Source organism: Struthio camelus, chromosome 18 (genome assembly GCF_040807025.1).
Source record: "Struthio camelus isolate bStrCam1 chromosome 18, bStrCam1.hap1, whole genome shotgun sequence".
Lineage (NCBI taxonomy): Eukaryota > Metazoa > Chordata > Aves > Struthioniformes > Struthionidae > Struthio > Struthio camelus.
This window is the reverse complement of record NC_090959.1, coordinates 19,632,700-19,655,283: the sequence shown is the minus strand read 5'-3', so window position 1 is coordinate 19,655,283 and position 22,584 is coordinate 19,632,700. Positions and strand designations below refer to the sequence as shown.

Here is a 22,584-nt window from a genome sequence, read left to right as displayed (position 1 = left end):
CGGCGCTGCGCGCTGGCGGCTGGCGAGGCTGGGGCCGGATCGGAGGGGCGATCTCTCCGCAGCTGCGCCTGGGAGGGAAAGCAGCTCTGGCCGGAGCAGCACTCGGGTGTCAAGAGTTGCATCGTGACAGTGACAAGGCATTTAGGTTTGATAGAACAAAAAGCAAAAGAACCGCTGCCTTACCCTCGAAAACATTTTAACTTCATAAAATAAAACCGTATAGAACGAGGAATCTCGTTAAACAGAAACTGGCACCTAGAAATAAAATATTTACGGTAGCACAGCGGCTAATGATTATACTGAAGGCTTAAAGTAAATGTATTCTGGTTACCAGAAAAGAGTTGTAGAGGATGAAAAGAGGTAAACAGGCTGGAACCTTTCATACAGAACATGTGGGATCTGTCTCAAAACTGAAGCACTAAGAGAATAAGTTACAGGAGAAAATAAAAGTGAACAGCAAAACTGCAAGGAGCAGTTACCCATCGCTGGTTCCAATGCGGTTACAGAGGACAGCTGCAGGGACTGTCATTTTGGGTAATGCTGGTTCTGCACCGCACCTGGCAAAAGGTTAACGTGATGCCAGTGTTTAAACTCGGTTTCGGAGCAGTAAGGGAAACGGTTGGACCACAGGAGCCGGCTTGACGTCCATTGACCCTGAAGGCATGGATAGGCAGGCGGGCATTGCAGAGCCGGGCAATAAAACTAATTTAGATTGCCTAAAAGAAGACTGTTGAATAAATCAAATGAAGGAATAGCTGAAAGAGGTAGAAGCCTGCGCTGAGTCTGTGGTGCAGAGAGTCACTGGCAGCATTTCAACAGACGCCTCTGCGGATCGGTCCTCAACATGCTCGTCAGAAAGGGGCTGCGGGGCCGAGCCCGGGGGACAGGCCGCGGCGGGGCGGAGGCGGCGGGGCCGAGCCCGGGGGGACAGGCCGCGGCGGGGCGGGGGCGGCGGGGCCGAGCCCGGGGGCAGGCCCGCGGAGGGGCCGGGGGCGGCGGGGCCGAGCCCGGGGGGACAGGCCGCGGCGGGGCGGGGGCGGCGGGGCCGAGCCCGGGGGGACAGGCCGCGGCGGGGCGGGGGCGGCGGGGCCGAGCCCGGGGGCAGGCCCGCGGAGGGGCCGGGGGCGGGGCGGAGCGCGCGCCGCCCGTCGCCATGGCAGCACGCTGCGGGCGTGTGACGCGGGCGCCGCGGCCAATCGCCGGCAAGGCAGCTGAGTGGCGGCCGGCGGCGCCAGCGGCCAGGGCCCTGCGCGGCGGCCGGAGCTCGCGGGCGGCCGGGCTGGGCCGGGGCGGGGCGCGGAGCGGCCGGCGGCGGGGCCGGGCCGGGCCGGGCCGGGTGAGCGGGCTGGGGCCTGGGGCCTGGGGCCTGGGGCAGGGTGGCGCTGGGCGGCGCTGGGCGCGTTGGCAGCTCGGGGCGCTGCGGGCCTGATCCGACGGGCCGGGCCGAGGCGCTGGAGCCGCCTCCGCCTCGCCCCGTAGGGCCTGCTGCAGCTCCGCGGCCCTTCGCTCTGTCGGCCCGGGACAGCGACGGGCCCTCTCGGGGCTCTGGCCTGGCTGTGGCCGCCAAGCCTGGGCCCCCGCGGCCTCGCCGGAGTTCCGGCTGCTGCCGCGGTCCCGGCGCCGTGTGGGGCCTGCTGCGCCGCGCCGGCTCCGCGGGCGGTGGCTCGGCGGCCTGGGCCCGGGCCGCCCTGCCTAGCCGCCTCCGCGGAGCGGGTCGGGCCCCTCCCCGTACGCAGAGGGGATCTGAAGCATAAATGGATAGTGCATCTTTAGACAAATTTCTATAGTAGTACCTTCAAGTGGGTTTTGTTCCAGGTCTCAGTTGCTGCTAGCTGCAATTGCAGCCTTTTTTTTCAGCTCACTTGAATGATTAAAAATAATAATTATTAAAAAGCAGTTTTTTCTTTTTGCTTGTCACCAGCTACTTCTGTCTTTGCTAGGAGGTAGTCTGTTTCCAACTGTGTTGGCAGTTGCAAGAGAAGAGTCTGTTGTCACAGACTGCTTAGCGTTTTACAGCCAGAGTAGGGCCACGGAGAGCCTTTGGGGAACCATAAGATTCCAGGAAACAGAGGATCTAGGTCAAATAGTTTTTTTATTTCAGTAGCAAAGTATGTTTTTCTTTGTTTGTTTTATGAGATGAGGGTGAAGACTGTTACATAGCCCTCAGGTGGGACTCTGATGTCTGCTACCCTCTCATCCTACTCGGTGAAGGAAGCTGTCTGCTCTGCATGCTTGTCCAGTCAGTCACCATCCTAATGTCTCCTCTATCTTTTGTTTGAGGGACCACATTTTCTATTAGTGCTACCATCTGGGGATTTGTTGAGAATTGACTAGGACATTTTGCTGTGTTCATGGGTTTCAGAAGCTGCAGCTATTCACTGGCTGATTGGGGGTTTCTACCAGGCATTTTTTTTTTCCCTTGGAATGTTCTTTCATCCTCCTCATTTTCATTCTGTGTGCAGCATGCTTTACTCTCTGTAATAAAAAGAAGACTGAGTTTATGAATAGGCAAATTCTTTTTAAAACACTCTAGTTGTTTTAGCTTACTGCTTCTCAGGAGTCTTTTGAATAGTGTGTTATGAGCTGCTCTGCTGATTTCTTCTTGCATTGCAGCCACCTCTGCACCACTGCTTTGTGTGAAGGACCTCGCTCTGCAGAAGCAGAGTGAATTCATCTTTGATGGATTTCAGCTTGGTTGCTCTCGCTCTGTGAAAAACTGTGGGAATTGCTTACATGCTGTTATTGAGAAGAATGTGCTGTGAGAGACCAGTAAGTGACTGACAGTGATTATTACATAGAACTGCAGCCTAATTGCTGCCTCCCAGGAGCTTCTAAATGGTTGTCTTACCAGATATATCACTGTGGTGTGCTGCAAAATGTCATACAATTTAAAATTTAACATCTGTCACCTCTCTTGTCTGCAGACATACAGTGAAATCTTTTCAAAGAACACTTTCATCAGACAATCTTATGTTAAGAGATTGACCTGAAGTACCCTTTGTGTCTTCAGTCCAGTCTCTGTTCTACTCTTCTGGAAAGCTTCTGCTGAATCACTGATCTATGTAGGTCCTTCAAGGGTTTGTTTGACACAGGCTGCCTGATGAGTTTTCTAGCTCTTCGAATTTTTAATTCCTAATTTTCTAGGAATTAGTTAATTCATTTTGATGTTTGAATCTCTTCCTTTGTAGGCCCATGTAGTATCTATTCTGTGGTACTGCTGTTCAGTGAAATGGTCTTCAAGCTCGGTTTCTTTCACTTGCGTATTTGATGTGCATGTTTGCTGACTGGAATAGGGAACATGGTTTCTAGCCGTGACTAGGTGTTCATTTGTGGAAGAAGTTCAGGGCAGACATAGCCTAATGTGTCATTGTGAGTTCTTTTCTGAGTTTGTACACAACTGAAAACTTTTAAAATGAGATGTGAAAGTAGTATGATGCAGCTTTGCTTGTTTTTGTTTTTAGCAGCAAAGATATTGAAGGACACCTTAGCCCAAGCCTGCAGGTGGAGTGCATTGCCTCTAGGAGCTGTGGGTCAACCTCTGCAGCACTTTTTTATTGATGAAGCAGGAGACTTTAAAACAAAAACTTGATACTATGGAAAATTCTACAGAACTGTAACGTGTACTTCCTCTCCCTAAATGATGCGTGTCCTTCACAAGGGAGAAGGCAAGCTAGAGATTTCTGAAGGCTTCTACCTATAACCTGAGCAATGTTATTGTGGCGTATAAAGCACTATTTTTCCTTGTTCTCTGGTACAGACTTCTTTCTAACCCACACTCCTTATTTGGAGGACTTCTGTAGCAACTTGCAGTATAAGTTGCGATATAAATAAATTGTGACTATACTGCAATAGGCCGAAGGGAGGAGTGATAATGAGTCAGATGCTAATTAGTTATGAGTATATTAGTTTAAAGACTTGCCGATTCAGATCTTGATACTCAAGGAAGTGATCTCTGAGCCTTGCCTCTTTCACTATATATTTGCTGTGCCTTGAATATGGAATGGTTTTAGATGGTTTCTAGTCATGGGTGGGTTCATTCGTGGAAGAAGCAAGTATTTTTTTTCAGCTGTTGCAAGGCAGTCTGATTATTGGAGATAGTATGCTTATGCCACAAGGCTACGATATCTCAGCTTTCAAGTTTGGGCTATTGCAGGCTTTACTCGCTGAATGGAGAACTGTGAGTGGAAATCACGTACCATTTGGGACCTGTTTGTTTGTACATCCTGCAGATTTGGATCTGTCATGCAAATTGTGCATTTTGTCTGGGGAATGTGTAGAAAGCTGTGGTATTTCTTGTACACTAGTAATTACTGTAGTATGGGTAAAGACTTAGTCAATGAGTTACCTCTGTTTTAAGTTATTGCTGCAACAGCAATATAAATTTTCCTGTAATTCAGGAGAAGGAAGTGAGGAAGACTGATTAATCATTTTATTAGATTCTTTCTCTTTGCTAGACAAAAGGATCAGATTAGCTATCATGTCTTAGGGCTAATGCTATAGAGTTAATTGCTTCAGCAGGCTTTTTGGTTCTGCCTTGTCTCATTATTACAGCGTACTTTGACGTTAGTGAAAGTCAGCTGTTTAGGATGAGAGGGCTCTTCTCATGTGCAGTGTGGCATGCTTGGGGGATTCTTTCCATCCTCAGAAATATCAAGTGTTGAGCATTGAACGGGCTGGGGATAACTGATCTACATAGGCCTATTATCAATGTTAACCCCAATAATCAGTGCTGTATGGAAGGCTGCAGTTTCCTAAATATGTCTGGGTCCGCTCCTTCCTTTCTAGTTACTGCAAATCCCTAAGTGCTTCGGTCTGTCTAAGCGATAGGTTGAGGCACTATTCTGCTTCTGGGTTCCGTATGCTTTATTGTCTTAATTCCTAATTTACTTTATTTGGACAAAAGAAGCCAGCTGCTTCAGGGTGAGCGTAGAAAAAAGGGGTGCGATCCCATTTGCTGATTGTCCTGGGTATGAAAATGGCACCAGCAGCTGTGTGTTTAGAGGCCACTTGCGAATATATTTGCTCCATATTAATTTGTCTCTCCTAGCAAAGAGTAAATTGCCTGTATGTTTTTTCTCCTGGAGCGAGAGCCTAGAACAGTGATAATCAAAATTCCCTAAAAAAGGGGAGTAGATTAACACATGCTCGTTGGGTATGGAGACAGGGTCTCCACAGGACAGCATATGCTCCGTGCTTTCTGTTTGTCGATCAGCCTCATTCTGTGGGCTGCAGAGGGTTCTTTGAAACACTGTTCTAATTGAGCTCTCAGCTGAGCAGTCTCCTTTTGTGTGACTTCATTTTCTCCAAGCTGGAGTTTTTTTTTATCCAGTGCATGTTTTCTGAAAGACAGCCTGTTCTGTTTGTTGTAAAGAGGAAAGTGGTAAAATTTTTATCCAGAGGGAATCTTGGAGGGGGAGATGGCTTGGTTGTCCTCCCTCCATGATTAGGAAGTGAAATATCAGATATTATTTGTGTAACTGGTAGATTCTAAAAGGTTTTTTTTTTTTCCTTTATAATAGGCATCATCATAGCTATGCTTTTCTTTCATTGTCTCCAAGACCCATTCAGCCTGCCTGAAATGTTTCTCTTGTTTGTTGCTCTTGCTGCAGCAGTGTTTGTACACAAGGCCAGCTCTTACATGGTGCATTAGCCTGAGCTTACGCTGTGCTGCTTATCTGAAAGGTTGGGGACACCCTTATTTTGAGAAACTGACAAGCTTGAACCTAACTTGAGTGGGTAATGGGTGGTTCATCTTGCCTGGCACTCTTCCACATGAGGTACGTTTAGACTTGCAGTCATTTTGTGGGCTTATGAAAACTTAAGCAACTCTTAAGATTGATGCTAAAAAGGAAAGAGAAGGCCAGAAGGAGCACTGAGTGTATTCATCTCTGAGTAGGAGAAGGCTGTGCAGCATCCAAATATCATGAAATAAGAATCTGGTTTGCCAGATGCAAGTTGAGTACTAGAGCTGTGCTGCAGCATGACTCTTTTCCTGGGCAAGAATATTTTTGTAGGATGGTTTACGGTGCCACACCGCGATCTGAGTGTGGACTCCAGTTACTTTTCAAGGGGTGGAATAGTAGCATGGGCTGAGTCTGACTGTTGTAGGAGTGGAGGAAGATGGTGTTCCAATGTGTGCATGCAAAGCTGATCTCCTTTTTGGGTTGGCTGAAGCCCCAGATAGGTTTGGAATTCAAATTCCCTCTGCCCTGTAGGTACTGCAAAGACCACAGAGATGCTGACAATATAGTGCATTGAGCAAGGCAGCTTCAATAGGGCTTCTCATGGTATGAAATATTTGTTTTAGTAGAGGAAGGGCTTATTACTTTACAGTGAAGGCACTTCCTGGAGAGAGGAAGTTATCTGATTGGTGGAGACTTGGGGACCAGGCTTGCTGCAATGACAGCACTGAGTGTTTCCAGGAGGTGCTGTCAAGGATATGTTAAACTTGTACTCCCATGTCCTCAATTTCATCAGACAGGGGTAGCTGTAATGTGACTGCAGCCTTCTGTGATAGGAAGCCATAGCTTTTTATTTTCTAGGCTTGGAGCCAGAAAAAGGAGAGCCGCCGTTTGTGCAGCGAGTATCTGAAAATTGTGGATGAGAGAGCTGCCTCAACCAGAGTAAGAAAGTAAAGTCATGAGGGTTTGATAAGGGTGTGCACATGCATCTGTGTGTGTGTGCGCGTGCATGCAAGAACAGAGAAACGTTAGCACACCTGGATTTGCATATGTGTCCATGCAGTGATACCAGCCTTTGCTAGGGAGGAGGGGAATAGGCATATAAGCTGCATTACTCTAGATCATCTGTGCATACTTAGATGGTCATCTTACACTGGCCATGCACACACACCTTTTGTGGTAGACTTGGCTGATTTCATAAAAATGCCCTTTTCCAAGAGAGGCATGTAGACCAAAATCCTGGGCTAGGTGTCTCTGTAGCTGCTTGGTCTTTACTGATCCATGGGAAGTTTTCTCTTCTGTACTTCCTTTAGCGGGCATTTGCCTTGCTTCAGGAAAATTCCAAAGATTGCTGCTTTTCTGTCAGGCCTTAGCCTATCCTAACGTACTTTTCCCAGCTGATCAAAGAAATCAGGCTAATATATTAATTGTGAAACAATGTCCCTGCTCTGCACTGGTTGACCTTTATTCTGGGAAAGGGGGAGTGTGCTGCCCATAGGAGATGTCGGATTGTACGTTGGGTGCTTATTGTCTCCTTCAGGGTATGTTGGAGACTGAGTCTCAGAAAGAGTCCTTAAGGACAGAGCTGCTTTTGTGGCTGGTCAGATTTCAGATTTGGCAGCTTGAAGGCTTTGTACCTGAGAACTGCTGGTAGGGAGGATCATCTCCCTTATGATTACTGGCCATGGCCTTATGGGAGAGAGCAGGACCATTTTCTCCTCCCAGGAGAGGACTAAAACGGAGCTGAACAAATACCTTTCCAGCCTCTTACTAGCAGATGAGCACAGGCCAGCATGCTTGACAACTGTCTGGGACCAAACCCTGGACACAAAGTTATGCTCTAAGGCAGATATAAGTGTGAAAGGTAGACTTCTAGAGCAAATGTCGAGTTACCTTTTCTGCTGTCATGGATATTTGTGTTTTGGACTTATGATGTTGTAGGAAGGGAACGGGATAAAGCTAATTGCTGCTACTCTGCCTAATCTGAAAAATGTGATTGTGACATCAATAATCACGAGCCCATAGGGAAAAATAATTTAAAAAATATTTAGATCTTTAGCGGAGGGAGATACCTGGTCAGTATATTCCTTCTCTCACATGAAGTCTGTAGTTGAGCCTAGGAAGCTATTGCTTTATCAGTCCCCAAAACTGACCTGGGAGTATAGACGGTGGGTGGCAGGTGGGACTTTGTTGATTAGACAGTTATGTTCCTTCCTGTGCAAGTAGAAGCTCCCCAGAAATATCCCTTAGAAGGTAAGGTTGGCACCCAATCTCACAAAGTGCTATTTTAGTATGAGGCCTTGGTCTCTGGTACGCTGGATGTTTTACCTGTTTCTGGTAGGCCCAGCAAAACATCAGTCTGGTTTTGTGTAGTCTTTTGAAACCTGGTGGTAGGTGCAGTGTAACAATTAAAATAGCTTTCAGAGAGCTGCTCACTGTCTCTTCTCTTAACAGGTGTGAGAATATATGCTGTCATAAAGGCACCCGGAGTAGTCTGGAGCAATGCCACCACCTTCAGACATTGTGAAAGTAGCTGTTGAGTGGCCAGGAGCCAATGCCCAGCTGCTGGAAATAGATCAGGTGAGATCTGGTAACCAGATGGGGGAGGAGGTAGTTTCTCCCTTGCACTGCAAACTTGATACAGGAGTGTGGGGAGCCCAGAGGTGGGCAATATTCCTTTCTGTTTGAGAGGAGCATGGCTACTGAGGACTCTCTCTTTCTGTTCTAGAAAAGGCCTCTTGCGTCCATCATCAAGGAGGTCTGTGATGGGTGAGTCTAGTTCTCTAGGAACCCTTGTGGAGAAAGCTTGTCCCCCTCACAAGTTTGGCTGGGGTACTGTTGAAAGTCTTTGTTGCTTGTCAATATGCTTCTAGCATGATTCATGCTGCCTGCTCCCAGTTTTGGCCATGGAATGAGCTGGGGCTTAATCAGGACCAAAATGATCCCCTAGAAAGCAGGGGTTTTGCACAGCTATTTCTCTTCTGAGTGTGTGTATAGGTATGCCCTCAGGCTCCTGCAGTACATGCCTCTCCAGCCTCGTCTAAGTCAAGCTCTGTGGAAACTCCGAAATTCCCCTCGAGGGGAAGTTTTTCCCTCCTCATTGGGAAACCTAGTTTCCATTGCTGAGGCTTTGCTTGTTCTTTCTACCCTTCTGGGATCAAGCTCCTGTTCCTTACTGAGAGACAGAAGAAAGAGGAGAAAGAAACTCACGTATCCTCTTCCTTTGCCAGGTGGTCGCTGCCAAACCCTGAATACTACACCTTACGGTATGCTGATGGGCCTCAGCTGTACATCACAGAGCAGGTCAGTGTGGGGAGTAGGAACTTGCTGATGTTCTGGGCAAGAGTGGAGGATTCTCTGGATTAGTGTCATGGAGCAATACTGTCCCTACTCCTTAAGGGGCAGTGTCTCTCTTACCAAAAACATTCACGCTTCTGAAAAGTGTCGTCCAACTGAGGAGCCTTTGCACTTCTCCCTTTGCTTGCCCATGGGTGCAAGAACTCGTGGCTCGATTCAGTAACCTCAGCAGGGTTGTGTGGGTAAGGAACCCCTTTATTCATGCATACAAATGTGCACCGTAGATGCAGCTGCATTGCTTTTTCCCACTTTGCTATAGCTTAAAGTTTATGATTTTTTTTTCAGACGCGCTGTGACATCAAGAATGGAACTATCCTACAGCTGGCAGTCTCCCCGGTAAATGCTTCCTCACATCTCTTTTTCTTGGTAGCTGTCCTACTATGATAGGCTCTTTCTTGCCTCTCAGCCTTTCTTCCTCCCTCTCCCCAAACTGCAAGGGGCTCAGCTTTGTTGTGGGCTAATCTGCACAGTGAAATGCACACTCTTGTTTTCCTTCCTGGTTGTGGCACATATATCTTTTCTTTCAACACTCTGCCCTTTCATAGGACTTTCTGTAAATAAATCTTGGCTGCGTTTTTGTTGTATCTCCTAGGTTAGCATGTCTCAAAGCATCTGACAGACATATTCTCATTGTAAGAGGACTTTTTTTTTTTTTATCTTTCTGATAAATCTTACAGGATGTGATGTAGATACCCAAAATGCCCTTGCAATTCTCTTCTTGAATCTAAGAGAGATTTTTTTTTTTTTAAACATCCTGTTTCTTTAATGGTCTCATTCTAGCTTTCTATAGCTACCTCTGCTCAGCTCACCAAGAAGGAAAATGAGCATTTACCCTAACATGTAGCTCGCCTGCTGGTCAGCTGTAGCTGTTGCCAAGGGTAGCATTTTTTAATCCATCTTAGGCTTGCAGACTGCTGCTACTTATCCTGTTGATTTTGGTATCTCTCTAGACTGTGTGTCCTCTCTGCCTGTCCAAGGACTCCTAACAGAATGCTGCCACTGCTGGCAGAACTCAACTTGTGGGTGACTAGTCTGTAACAGGCAGCATCCCAGCAATCCCATTTCTTCGCAGTCTAGGGCAGCTCGCCAGCTGATGGAAAGGATCCAGTCGCACAGTATGGAGGCACGACTGGATGCCATGAAGGAACTGGCTAAACTTTCAGCAGATGTGACCTTTGCCACAGAGTTCATCAACATGGATGGGATTACAGTGCTGACACGGCTTGTGGAGAGTGGGACCAAGCTTCTGTCCCAGTAAGTTTTCTGTATCCCGGGGCTCTGGGACAGGGCTGTTGGGCTAATGGAATAAGGCCTCAATAAGGGTCTAATATTGCTTGGTAAAATGGCATTAAGCAACTAACCTGACAGCAAATGAAGTAATTGAGACAAAGGCTTTCTAGTCTTTTGCTAAATCTCATGAAGGAAAAGGGAAGAAGTTGTGATTTGTGAAACTTGCATTGAAAGGTCACAGATGTTTTAGATGACTTTTATTACCTTTCTTGTGCTCTTGATCTCCTAGAGCAGAGTTACTAATCTATGGTCTAAATGAGAAGGTAGCCTATGAAAAACCCACATGCAATTGTATGCAAGAACACTCCTCTAGAACTGGTGACATGTATGTGCCAATCAACAGCAAACATAAGTTGCTGGCTCTCATACAGGTACTACAGTGCATACATCAGTACTTTCTGGCCTGTGTCAGGAAAAAATTGCCATACTAGGCCACGCCGAAGGTCTGTTTATCTCAAGAAATGGAAAGGGCTAAGGAAAATGTAGCAGGGAAAGTATCAATTTAGAGTCTTCAGCTTCTAGCAGTTTTCAGCTTTTGGGTTTCCTGACCAGAAATTATATCTCTTTGTTTTAAAAACCTTTGATGGATATATCTTCCATGAATTTCCCACTGCCTTTTTAAAATTCATTTATGCTTTTGACCTCTACAGCGCTGTGTGGAAGTGAAGGTCCATAGTTCCTTGTGCTGCACAGAAAAAATACTTCCTTTGTTTTAAACATATTGCCTAATATTCATTTGGTTCCCTCTGTGTATTTTGTTATGAGAAATTGTATATATTGTCTATATGTCTTCTCCATACCGTATAGTTCTCTCTCATATCAACCCTTATTCCTATCTCTTCTAAGCTGAAGAGTTGTAGTCCGTTAAGACTCTGTACTATGGAAGCATTTCAGAGCGCTAATCATTTTTCCCATCCTTCCCAGTAGCTCTTTCTAGTACTACTGTGCAGTAGTTAGGGAATTGGCTTGTAACTTTTTGTCAGTTTGAAACCTCCCCATTTAACTTGTACTATTTTGTTTCTTATCCTTTAATTAAATATTAGTCCAAGAAAGGGCTTTTACTCTTTAACAGCTGAGTGTTTTTTTTTTTTTTTTACGAGCTATCAATGAAGCACCCTGTTAAAATCCTTTTGGAAGTCCAAAAGAAGTGTATTAACTATTCTCATCCAATTCTCATCGATTTGTTCAGAGAGCTTCAATATATATGTGAGCTATAACTTCTCTCTGCAAAAGGCCATGACAATATCCTTCCTTATTAGACAATTCTTCCTCTTTTTAATAGCAGTATCTTCTGTTATAGTTTCCACATATCGTTGTGGCTACAAGTTCCAGAATCTCTGATATATACTTCTTTAGATTCCCCCTCATGTCCTCTTTAAAAATTGGCATTATATTTGCCACTTTCTATACAGTACAGTTAGAAGTTTAACAATGGTATGTTTTAGTTTCTTTGGGATTCTTGGATAAATATCATCTGGTCCTGGAAATTTATTTTTCTTATTAATGAATTGTTCTAAAATATCTTATAGTGATGTTAAAATGACAGATTTGAAAGCTTTTCTCCCTCTTAAAGGAGAGAGGAAGAAAAAAAATCCAACTCTGATTTGGAAATTTCCCTAAGCACATTCGTGGTGATCCATAACATTCACTTGGCTTTTCTGCTATTGTTGTTATCTTCACTGAGAGCCCCTTTAAAGTTCTGATAATTTGTTGCTGTAACATTTATGAGCCTCCTATTTTGAGAAATTGGCAACTAACATTGCATTTCACAGACTTTATCCTGCTCTGTTCCGATTTTGTGTTAGATTTTCCACAGTTGATGCTGTGTTCTAGAGTCTTGTTTGAAGCTAGTTCCACTATTTGCAGAACAACACTTCATTTTGCTTGGTTTTCTTTAATGTTAGAACACGTGTATGTCTATTTTTAGTGTGTGTGTGGAGGGGTTATCCTTTTCAAAAAATTTTGCTTGTTTTGTCGTATAAATTTACTCTGGAGCTCAAATACAAAGATTGTTAAAGCATAGCATTTGCAGATGGTCTAAATTTTCAGTTGATCGTTTTAAGAGACTTTCTCATTTTCAAGGTTTTCTGTTGCTGTTGTTTTTAACTGAATGTCACTGTACTGTACATTCCCGCCTTCCCCCCACCCCCCCCCCCCAAACAAAGTGTTGAAGTTGAGTGGTGGTACTGTGCACTGCTCAGGAATAAATATTATGTTGCTGCTTCTGTTATTCCTTTGACTGATCCAGATGGTTGTCAATCTCTAGTGGCTGGACTCGGGGCTACTTTTAACTTATATTTGTAATCAATAAAAATAAAACATGATTCCGCAAAGTAATAAGAGTGTCTGCATAGATGGAGATACTTTATTGCTTTCTCAGCTGTCAAATTGTGGTCTGTTTTATTAGGAGAAGGTGATGACATTTTTCTCTTGCCCAGGTTATTTGGGTTGGACGAGCTTTTTCTGCGCTACCAGATCTCTTGTAACTGCATTCTTCATTTTCTCAGTTACAGTGAGATGTTGGCATTCACCTTGACTGCCTTCTTGGAGCTCATGGACCATGGCATTGTCTCCTGGGACATGGTCTCAATAACCTTCATCAAACAGGTGAGTTGGGGAAAGGGACTGAGGAGGTGCTGTCTCTTTATGCTTTAATGCAGATATCAGGAACAGCAAGATGACTCTGAGAGCTCAGCGTGCTCTGAAGATTTCATCCCAGCTTTCTGAGCCCTGTTTCCTGTAACTGAAACTCGCACAAGGTTTCCTGGATGAGCATCAGCTGACCTGCTGGTTTGTCTGGTTTTAGATTGCAGGGTATGTGAGTCAGCCTATGGTAGATGTCTCCATCCTCCAGCGATCCCTAGCCATCCTAGAAAGCATGGTGTTGAACAGTCAGACTCTGTATCAGAAGATTGCAGAAGAGATCACCGTGGGACAGCTCATCTCTCATCTACAAGTGTGAGCGTCTGCCCACCAACGGTGGTGTGATCTAAATCAATTTCACGAATCTCTGTTAATTTGAAAATGCATCCTTTTATATTTAAAACACACCTCTGAATAACGTAGCTGTCAGCCAGCAATTTCTCTGTCAGCCCTTTGTATCTGTCCCAAAGGGCTGAATGATGTCAAGGTAGATTCAATGGACACTTAGGATCCAGGTAAACACAAGATAGCTGTAGTAAATGTTCTTACAGTGAAGGCAAAGAAGTAGGCTGTAATGCTCGGTACTCTCTATTCTGTTCTTATGTCCAGTCTCCCTCTCATTTTTGTTTCTGCAGTTCAAACCAAGAGATTCAAACATATGCCATTGCCCTGATCAATGCCCTCTTCCTGAAGGCACCAGAGGACAAGAGACAGGTCTATACTTCCTTCTTAATGTTAAAACTCGGTAATGGTTAGTGGTTCGCTGCTTATTTTGTCTCAGAAATTGTGTTGTCTGGGCAGGGCGGATCTCGGACCTTGCCAAGCGCTTAAATGCTGTTTCAGCATGGCAGCACTGATGAAAAAAGGCCATCCAATTGATAATGTGTACTGGAACAGCACATCTGTGGTGAGGAGATGCCCGGGAGGAAATATGAAAGACCTGGGGAGACAGAAAGTAATCCTGTGCCCAGCACAGAATTTTTTTTTTTGGGTGGGGGGGGGGGGGGAATTCTATAGGAGATTAGTACAAGCCAGAGGGAGGCTGTGGGTAGTGCCCTTGGCATTGTATGTACTTACCGAACAAAAGAGAGGACCTTTCTGGAGTCCTATGAGGATGTCCCTGCTGGCAAATGTCCCTGTCCTACTATGAGGAAACTCCAGAGATCTCAGCCACATGTAAGATGTGCGTATGTCTGTATTGTGTAGCTTTGCTGTGTTAAGCCTTTCTTCTCTAGTCCCCTGTTTGTGCCTTTTTTTTCTGGACTCTGAGCTAAATCCTGTCTGCTTCTCTTTGTGCCTTTTTTGCTTTCTGCCAGCAGGACAAGCTCCTTAACCCGCTAGACCTGCCCATCACTGTAAGTAACCCAAGCCTGGGGGCTGGTCATGCATAACCGTAGGCATGGTAGCTTTTCTCCAGTTATGCCTCCTTGTACCCCAGAGGTGATGCATACAGGCTTCAGATAATGGATCAGCCTAAGGAAAAGGGTCGGGGGACAACTGGTGATGCGCTCAGATTTGCAGGGGCAGGGGGTAAGGGAGAGAAGATTCAGTAGCAGGAGAAATCTGAACAACTTATGCACACAAGATATTAAAGAGGATTGATAAAAGACTTGCTTAAACTTTGGAAACGTTAGAAACTACAAAGCTGATCAAATAAACTAATTTTTAAACTGGAACCAGATCTGTAGTGGTCTGGGTCACCTTAAACTTAGTAAAGTATGAGTTTGCACTACAAATCTGACTTGCCTTAAGGTTAGTTTCATATGCAGCTAGGCCCTTATAATGGCAGGGATGTTTGTAAAAACCAAAACTTAGTGCTGATGGTCTTGGGGTTACAGCATATGTTCTGCCTGGTCTGTGACCTCTCTTTCATGGGTATTGTACCATGAGAATATTTTTTCACCTCCAAGGGAAATCACCTGTGACATTAATAGGTTGATTTGGAACCTCTGTCTCTTGAGATTCTGGTGCATTTTGTAGATTTCTTGGGTGGCACAGAGAATACTCCATTTTTGCCAAGGATATAGTCCCTACATAGGTGGAAACTATGGTCTTAATAAACGTTACATAACTTCTAAAATTAATGAATATGCTTAACACATCCAAACAAAGAAGAATGTACTCTTCTGTTAGTAATTTGGCTAAGATACTAACCTTCATACAAAAATAAAAATCCAGTGGATCTTTCACTCCCCCCCTGCCCCTTGCACACAAGATCCCATGCAGCAGCAAAGTGGGCGGTGCTGGAGTCTCAGCACAACATAGATCTCTTGACAGCGGTTAGGCCATGTGTGTGGTCATGCTTCTTATAATTGTCTTTCTTTCCTGCTGTTTATCTGTTTCATCACCTGTTACTTCATCCCATGTACCAACTAATTCCTGTAGAGCAAGGATTTTTGTTGCATGCGTGAACACATTCTAACAGCAGGCCTTATTCTAGTACAGTAGTACCCTTCTTGAATAACAGTAAACAATAATGACTCAGAGGGCAGTGTGTTACCTCTGAAACCACTTCCTACTTCATCTAGATGCTTCTTGGATACCTTCCACCCAAGCACTGACTCATTTTGATAGTATGTAATATATGTGCACTGCTGAACTTGCAGCCACTATAGCTTGACTATCAGCCAGTATATCACTCTTTTGTTTTAGGAGGTTCCTGCTTCGAGCAATATGTTACCAAAAAGAGTGATAATATGGACTGAGTGAAGCTAATGTGTGCATTTTACCATACTCCTTATGCAGCCTGTCAAGAGAAGGGTTGATATGAACAATTTGAACAGTCTTAGACTGCTCGGATTGGACAGCTGATTGGGTACAATTATCTAAGACTGCACATCTGCTTCCAATTCTCAATCTACACAGCACAGGAACATGAAGAGATTTCAAACTGGCAGTTCTTTTGGACTTCTTCCAGATGACATATCATCCAACAGATTTTCCTTACTCAACGATTTCGCTTGTACTAGCGAACTTCTGATAACAGTCCATCTTGACGTTAGCTGTTGCGCCGCTCTACTAGCGGGTGTAATGAGATTGTTGATATTTTAAAAAGCACATCTTCAGGACATAATGGGGAAAGTTCAGGTTAGATTTTGCAGGTGTATGTGCAGCTGGTCTGAGAGCTGAAGGCTTGCAGCAAATACTTAAATCTATTTGTCATCATGACCTAATGGCTGGGAAATACACCTCATCTGGGGAAGGAAGCCATTCGGTAAAGGTAGTAACTGGAAGCTTTCCTGGAAGTTTTCCTTTAAGTATGAAATTTATTTACCCTTTATTTTTGTAACCTGAAGTGTTTCTGCAAATTGTCCTCAAACTGACTTTTAAATGTCTCTTTAAGAACTGAGACAAAGGAAATGTAAACTTCAGAGGAAGAGTTTTGAAGGGGGTCAGGGAAAACTGTGTCCTCTGGTCCATGTTACCTTGGCTGTATACCTAGTGCAGAAAGCCGAGCCCTCTTTCTACTGAATACTCATTGCAGAAACCTATTGCAGCTGACTGGGCAACACACAGTATGCTTCCTGCTACGTTATCTCCTGATACTGAAGTATCGTTAGAGGTACAGTACTAGGCCAAGCTTTTTTGTTTTCTTGGAACACTCTATTGCCTTCCTCCTCACTAATGTTGTTTTGTAGGACAGCCATCTATGAGTTATGCCACAGTAAAGATGACCCTTGCATCCCAACTTGATGCTTGTTTTTTTTGTGAAACCCTCATGCTAAGTTGACCATCTGTAGTAAAAGCAATTTGCCATGTGCCAGCGCTATCTCCAGTTCATAGGCTTCATTCTTCCTCTCCTTTCTGCATGATGTAAGTATTTCGCTTATATTTTACTCATGTTGATTTCATCTCTAAATTCCCAACAGGAAATGGCTAATGCATTTGCCCAGAAGCATCTGAGATCTATAATCCTGAATGTGAGTATGAAATGACAGAGAGTTTCCTAATGTTTTGTAACTAGAGGTCTCACTCGAATAAAGTGTAAATCCTGCTGCCCTCAGGGCACTTTCAGAAGAGTGAATATTTCAAGGCTGGAATTGGAGCCAATTGCTCAAAAGGGAGTTAACAGCATGCTTTTTTTCTGCTATTTCAGAATGCATCATTATGCTTCTGATGGAATATGGAGGTTAAACTGCTGAATTGTCGTATACCGAGATGTACACGTTACCAGACGTATGCCTGCAGCTAACTTTACTTAGTGTCTATTTGTATTCTCTTCGCTCTTCCCTTGTCCTTTATTTTTGCAGCATGTGATCAGAGGAAACCGCCCAATTAAAACAGAAATGGCGCATCAGCTATACGTGCTACAGGTTCTGACCTTTAATCTCCTGGAAGAGAGAATGATGACCAAGATGGACCCCAATGATCAGGTTGCTATTAGAGCTGAGTAAGATCTGATGGAATAGGAGGTACAAGGAGCCTGATTCCTGAGCTGCTTAGCTCCACAGAATTTGCAGTAGATGGTGCTATAAAGTTTCAGAAACACCCCTTGCACTGTCATCCTTGAGATTCTGATGTTCTCATCGCTATCTTGCTGTATGCTGTAGAGCTTTTATGGTCACTGGACCATAGGAGTGGTCACTGGAAGGCATGTATTCTTTACTTGACCAGTGTGATATCAGCTATCAAACTGATTCCTCCGTTTCTATGGAGGGCAAATCCTTTTATCCCATGTGTTTGCTGATGCAGTGCGCAAGGAAGCTGGACGCTTCTTAAGGTGCCTGTTACTCAGCTCTTTGATGTAATGTTGAAGGAGGAGTACCTTAGCAATATCTGACTGCCTATAATTTGCCTTTAGCTAAACTTGGGGCAGTCCAATATATTGCAACTTGCCCTTTTGAAATGGGTTGCTTCTTCTTACATAAGGTTAACTTGACCTTTGGCACCTCTCTCTGTTAACTGTGTGAGCTCTGGGAAGAGATGGGAGTGTACTTTATATGAAAATACCAGCCTAGTGATTGCTCACACGTTACCACTTTCCTGCCTTCTGTCCCTCAGGCACAGCGAGACATCATATTTGAGCTGAGAAGAATTGCATTTGATGCAGAGTCTGACAGCAACACAGTCCCTGGCAGCGGAACAGAAAAACGCAAAGCCATGTACACCAAGGACTACAAGATGCTGGGATTCACTGTATGCATCTAGAGGGAGTGCTGGCTTTAGAGCATATAAAGGCAAACTAAGGAATCTCCATCAGAATGGTGGGAAAACAGGAACTGAAGCAGCCGTTTCCTTCATCATACTTCTATAGCTGAGTTTCAAACCTCCAGGGGACAGTATTGTGAACTTGCTGTTTGGTTAAATCGCAGGGCTCATTAGGCACATTCTCTGGAGGTATTTATGTACCACGCACAACTATTCTGTGAGGAACTCAGAATCAGCCTATCTTCCAGAAAGTTTGGATAGCATTGTCAACAGGTATCAAGTCTGCCACTTGGATAGATGTGAAGGAGTGCTTGAGGGACAGACAGATGTAAGATTCATTCAGAAAAGCTTCTCTCACCATTTCTTGAGACTAATTGGCTTGGGTTATTTCTGCGTGTTCTTTTCACAGAATCACATCAATCCAGCAATGGATTTTACTCAGACTCCTCCAGGGATGCTGGCATTGGACAACATGCTCTACTTGGCCAAATTTCATCAGGACACCTATATCAGAGTAAGTGAAGCTGCTACTTTTTGCAGGTGCCAACACCTCAGCAGCTCTGGCTGTGTGTTGCATCCTCTTTCTGTAGATTGTTCTGGAGAACAGCAGTCGAGAAGATAAGCACGAATGTCCTTTTGGGCGCAGTGCCATTGAGCTTACCAGAATGCTTTGTGAGATCCTGCAAGTTGGGGAACTCCGTAAGTACCATTTGTTACTCCCAGCTTTCCAAGTTGTTGGGCTGATGCTTCCTGAAGTAGCTTACACAATGCCTGAGATTGACAAGCATTTGTATATCAGTCTCATTTCTGCCCTGTAAGGACAGGGAGCTTGGAGTTGTGCTGTCAGTGTGCCATTGGTAGAACCAGTATTGAAGTAAGGAATGTCATTGCGTGGACTTTGCTTTCCCTAAAATCTGAGGCAAGCTTCAGCCCTCTCCTGAAGCTTCATCAGGGCACTGTATGAAAAACACCCTAGAAACTGTTAAGAACTTGAGAAAAGTTAAATAGCTCTGACAGCCTCAAAGCAGCATTCTGAGACACTTAGCCACTATAAGAAGTACTACCAGAGGAAAGCCCAAAACAACGGCAAGCAGTCGTTTGGGGGACTAGTCTGAAGAACATACATCAGTAGGAGAGGCTTGCATGGTGAAGCCTGGGGATAGTTGCCATCCCCAGCATGGACTGTCTGTGAATTGTCTTCATCTCTTTGAGTTAGTACTCTTGCATACTCTCAGGTTCTTGTCACTGCAGTGGGTTTAGTTACTCATAGTAGCTCTTGTGTTATTTGCTCTGATGGCTATGGTTTCTTTCTTCCTGAAGCCAATGAAGGCCGGAATGACTATCACCCCATGTTTTTCACGCATGACCGTGCATTTGAGGAGCTGTTTGCCATCTGCATCCAGCTGTTGAACAAGACCTGGAAAGAAATGAGGGCGACAGCAGAAGATTTTAATAAGGTCAGAGTAAGGAGAGGTGTCTGGGCAGAACCTTTTACAGAACAGAATGTGTTCAGTCAACCTCTATGCTTTGTAGAGAGTAAGGGGCAAGAGGTATGACAGGATACTGACTGGGGCTGTAAAGGAGGATGGTCCAACCTTTATTTGGTATGACCTGTGGTCATTTTTTTGTTCTTCTGGGTCTTCAAAGACATCAGTAGGTTGACATTCCTGGCCGCAGTCATTTATTACCTGTTCTTTGAGGTCGCTTACTGAGCTCTGCAGCGGTTCTCTGCTTCCATTAAACAGCAAGAAAGTGACTTGCTTTTGTCCCTGTCCAACCTCTTTAGGTTATGCAGGTTGTGAGGGAACAGATAACACGGGCTCTCCCCTCCAAACCCAACTCCTTGGACCAGTTCAAGAGCAAACTGCGCAGCCTGAGCTATTCTGAGATTCTGCGATTACGACAGTCTGAGAGAATGAGCCAGGATGACTTCCAGTCACCACCCATTGTGTAAGTGCCTAACAGGCACAGTTGCTTTCCGTGCTGTTATCTCCCATTCCTGCTTACTCTTCCATTTTTGATTGCCAGGGAGCTGAGAGAGAAAATCCAGCCTGAGATTTTGGAGCTGATAAAACAACAGCGCCTGAACAGGCTCTGTGAGGGGAGTAGCTTTCGAAAAGTTGGAAATCGCAGAAGACAAGGTAAGGTGATACTGTCTTCTGCAGTTTGTGTGAAGAACTGAAGGCAAATAAGATGCGGTGGATTAACCTGTGAGCTGGCATGTTGCTAGAAAGGGAAGCTGGTTACCTTGGCTGGCTGTACTAGCCAGTAGTTTGGGATAGAACAGGTGTGCACTTTTAAGGATACAGACATCCCCCCGTGAACAGGAAGCAATGCTGAGGAGTTGGGGGAATGGAAGGATTGGATGGGGAGACTATAATGCAGTGGCTGTAAGACCTTATGTGAATGATCTTGTTCAGTTTGTGCTACTATTATGTGTTCCAGAAAGATTTTGGTATTGCCGCCTGGCTCTGAATCACAAGGTGCTACACTATGGAGATCTGGAAGATAATGCTCAGGGGGAAGTGACCTTTGAATCACTGCAGGAAAAAAGTAAGTCCAGATTACGGCTGTGAGCGCACTGTGCAGTGTTCTGTGCTCTGCCATCTAGAGGCTGTTACTAGTACCAGTCCCAGAGAGGAAGCGGCTGAAGCCAGACTGCGATAAGGTCACTTTTTAGTCACTGCACAAATTGTTTGTGAGTCTTGGCAATTGTTTGGTGTTTCTTATAACAGCCAGCTGTAGGGATGTTACTGGTAATATGTTTTGTAAAAGTCCAGTAACGGGCTACAAAAGCAGGGACAATACTTGAAAAGACAAAGCGAGTTCTATCCCTTCCTGGTTAGGATTTCCTGTTTGTGACACTCGCTTTTTCACTTTTAGTTCCAGTTGCGGACATCAAAGCCATTGTCACAGGGAAGGATTGTCCACATATGAAGGAGAAAAGTGCACTGAAACAGAACAAGGTAACTGCTCCCTTTTCGCCTATAAATAATGCCTAGCACTATATGGTTGAAGACAGTAGAAGCAAGCCACAGTTTTCTGCACTGCAACTTCTCATGTGTATTGTTTACAAAAATCTCATATCTGGGACATTTCCCAGTACCAGTCTGTGGTTGGTAGGTACTGTGAGCATAGCCCTATTGTGCTGTAGGCCACTCAGAGTTGCTAGGAATACTGATTTGGGAAAGTGCGCTGAGCTGCAGCTAGGCAACTGCTCTTGTTGGGTTAGTAGGTAGAAGATGCTGTGATGCTTTCAGTCAATGAGTGAAATATTCTTTTCCGTTCAGGAAGTGTTAGAATTGGCCTTCTCGATATTATATGATCCTGATGAGACCTTGAACTTCATTGCACCTAATAAATATGAGGTAAGAAAGACAGCGGTTGAGCAGTAGACTGTCAAGCAATTAACAGTGTACTTGTACACTAAGAAGGATCAGCTGCTTCTCATTAAAGGCTTGAGCAGGCTGTCTTCCACCAGTTTCTTTCTTAGAAATTGTTGCTGATGCTTTGTGTGACTCTTCCTTTTTCTCAGTTATCCTTCTGTTTTAACAAATTCCTACACTAATTTTCCTCAGTCTGGGCTGCTAGTTTCTTTCCTCTTATGAAGTTGGTTGTTCATTCTTCCCCGTTCTATGAGTCACTGATGCCTAAAATTGTTTTGCCTTTTCTGCTGTTTTGCCATAATACGAATTCCTGGCCCCCTCATTAGAGGCCTGGGGTCATGCTTACCTCTGGGTTTCTAACTTGTATTGGAAATTTTTGTGGGCAGTTTTTTTTCCCCCCTGGGTTAACTCTCTCCTATGTTACCTATTTTGGAGCTGTATTGGAGTATTTCTATTTTTTGCATGGATGGAAAGATTCAACATAACCTATGGTTTATGCCTGGAGTTACAAATTATCCTTCTTCTCCACAGTACTGTATCTGGATTGATGGGCTTAATGCACTCTTGGGGAAGGACATGTCCAGTGAGCTGACCAAGACTGACCTGGACACATTGCTGAGCATGGAGATGAAGTTGAGACTCCTGGACTTGGAGAATATCCAGATCCCTGAAGCACCACCCCCTATCCCTAAAGAGCCGAGCAGCTATGACTTTGTGTACCACTATGGGTGATGCAGGCTGAGCAGCGTGGGCCGCTCCAGGCAGCCTCAGACCCTGCAGCGCGATGCTGGCACTGCCGTTGCTTGCGTGGGGCCTGCTGCGGCACGGCGGGCTCGAGCACCGCTCGGGTGCCCGGCCATCCCCAGGACTGGTCCCTGGCTGGCCGGGGGCGGGGCCGGGCACGAGCGCCCCTCTCATCACTGTACGACTTTTGTATGAGTTCCAATAATAACCAGTAGCGCTGCCCACCGCCTCCGCGCCCTCCCTGCGCCGGCCACCGGCCTGCGCCCCGCCTCTTGCCGCGGGGCCGGCCTGGCCGGGCCTGGCCCTGCCCTAGCGCGGGCGCGGCGGCGCCGCCC

The 22,584-nt window shown here is 45.2% G+C and overlaps 1 protein-coding gene across 11 annotated transcripts; it reads left to right on the top strand.

The window, feature by feature from the left end:
• Positions 1–1,263: 1,263 nt before the first annotated feature.
• ELMO2 (engulfment and cell motility 2) lies at positions 1,264–22,469 on the top strand. 11 transcript variants are annotated; one of them, XM_068912211.1, is made up of 24 exons: positions 2,565–2,769; positions 2,925–3,062; positions 5,610–5,777; positions 6,543–6,623; positions 8,136–8,261; positions 8,410–8,450; positions 8,912–8,984; positions 9,324–9,374; positions 10,111–10,292; positions 12,836–12,935; positions 13,135–13,286; positions 13,607–13,685; positions 16,841–16,891; positions 17,222–17,344; positions 17,973–18,107; positions 18,529–18,633; positions 18,710–18,818; positions 19,440–19,576; positions 19,906–20,069; positions 20,148–20,260; positions 20,565–20,672; positions 21,003–21,085; positions 21,410–21,487; positions 22,037–22,469. In XM_068912211.1, exons 5-24 carry the CDS (start codon positions 8,184–8,186, stop codon positions 22,235–22,237), a joined length of 2,163 nt encoding a protein of 720 aa, XP_068768312.1. In that variant the 5' UTR covers positions 2,565–2,769; positions 2,925–3,062; positions 5,610–5,777; positions 6,543–6,623; positions 8,136–8,183; the 3' UTR covers positions 22,238–22,469. The 11 variants fall into 11 exon arrangements, with proteins under 11 accessions (XP_068768308.1, XP_068768309.1, XP_068768310.1 ...); XM_068912206.1 differs by lacking the exons at positions 5,610–5,777; positions 6,543–6,623 and adding an exon at positions 14,291–14,326 and having other exon boundaries at positions 2,551–2,769; XM_068912213.1 differs by lacking the exon at positions 5,610–5,777.
• Positions 22,470–22,584: the final 115 nt, after the last annotated feature.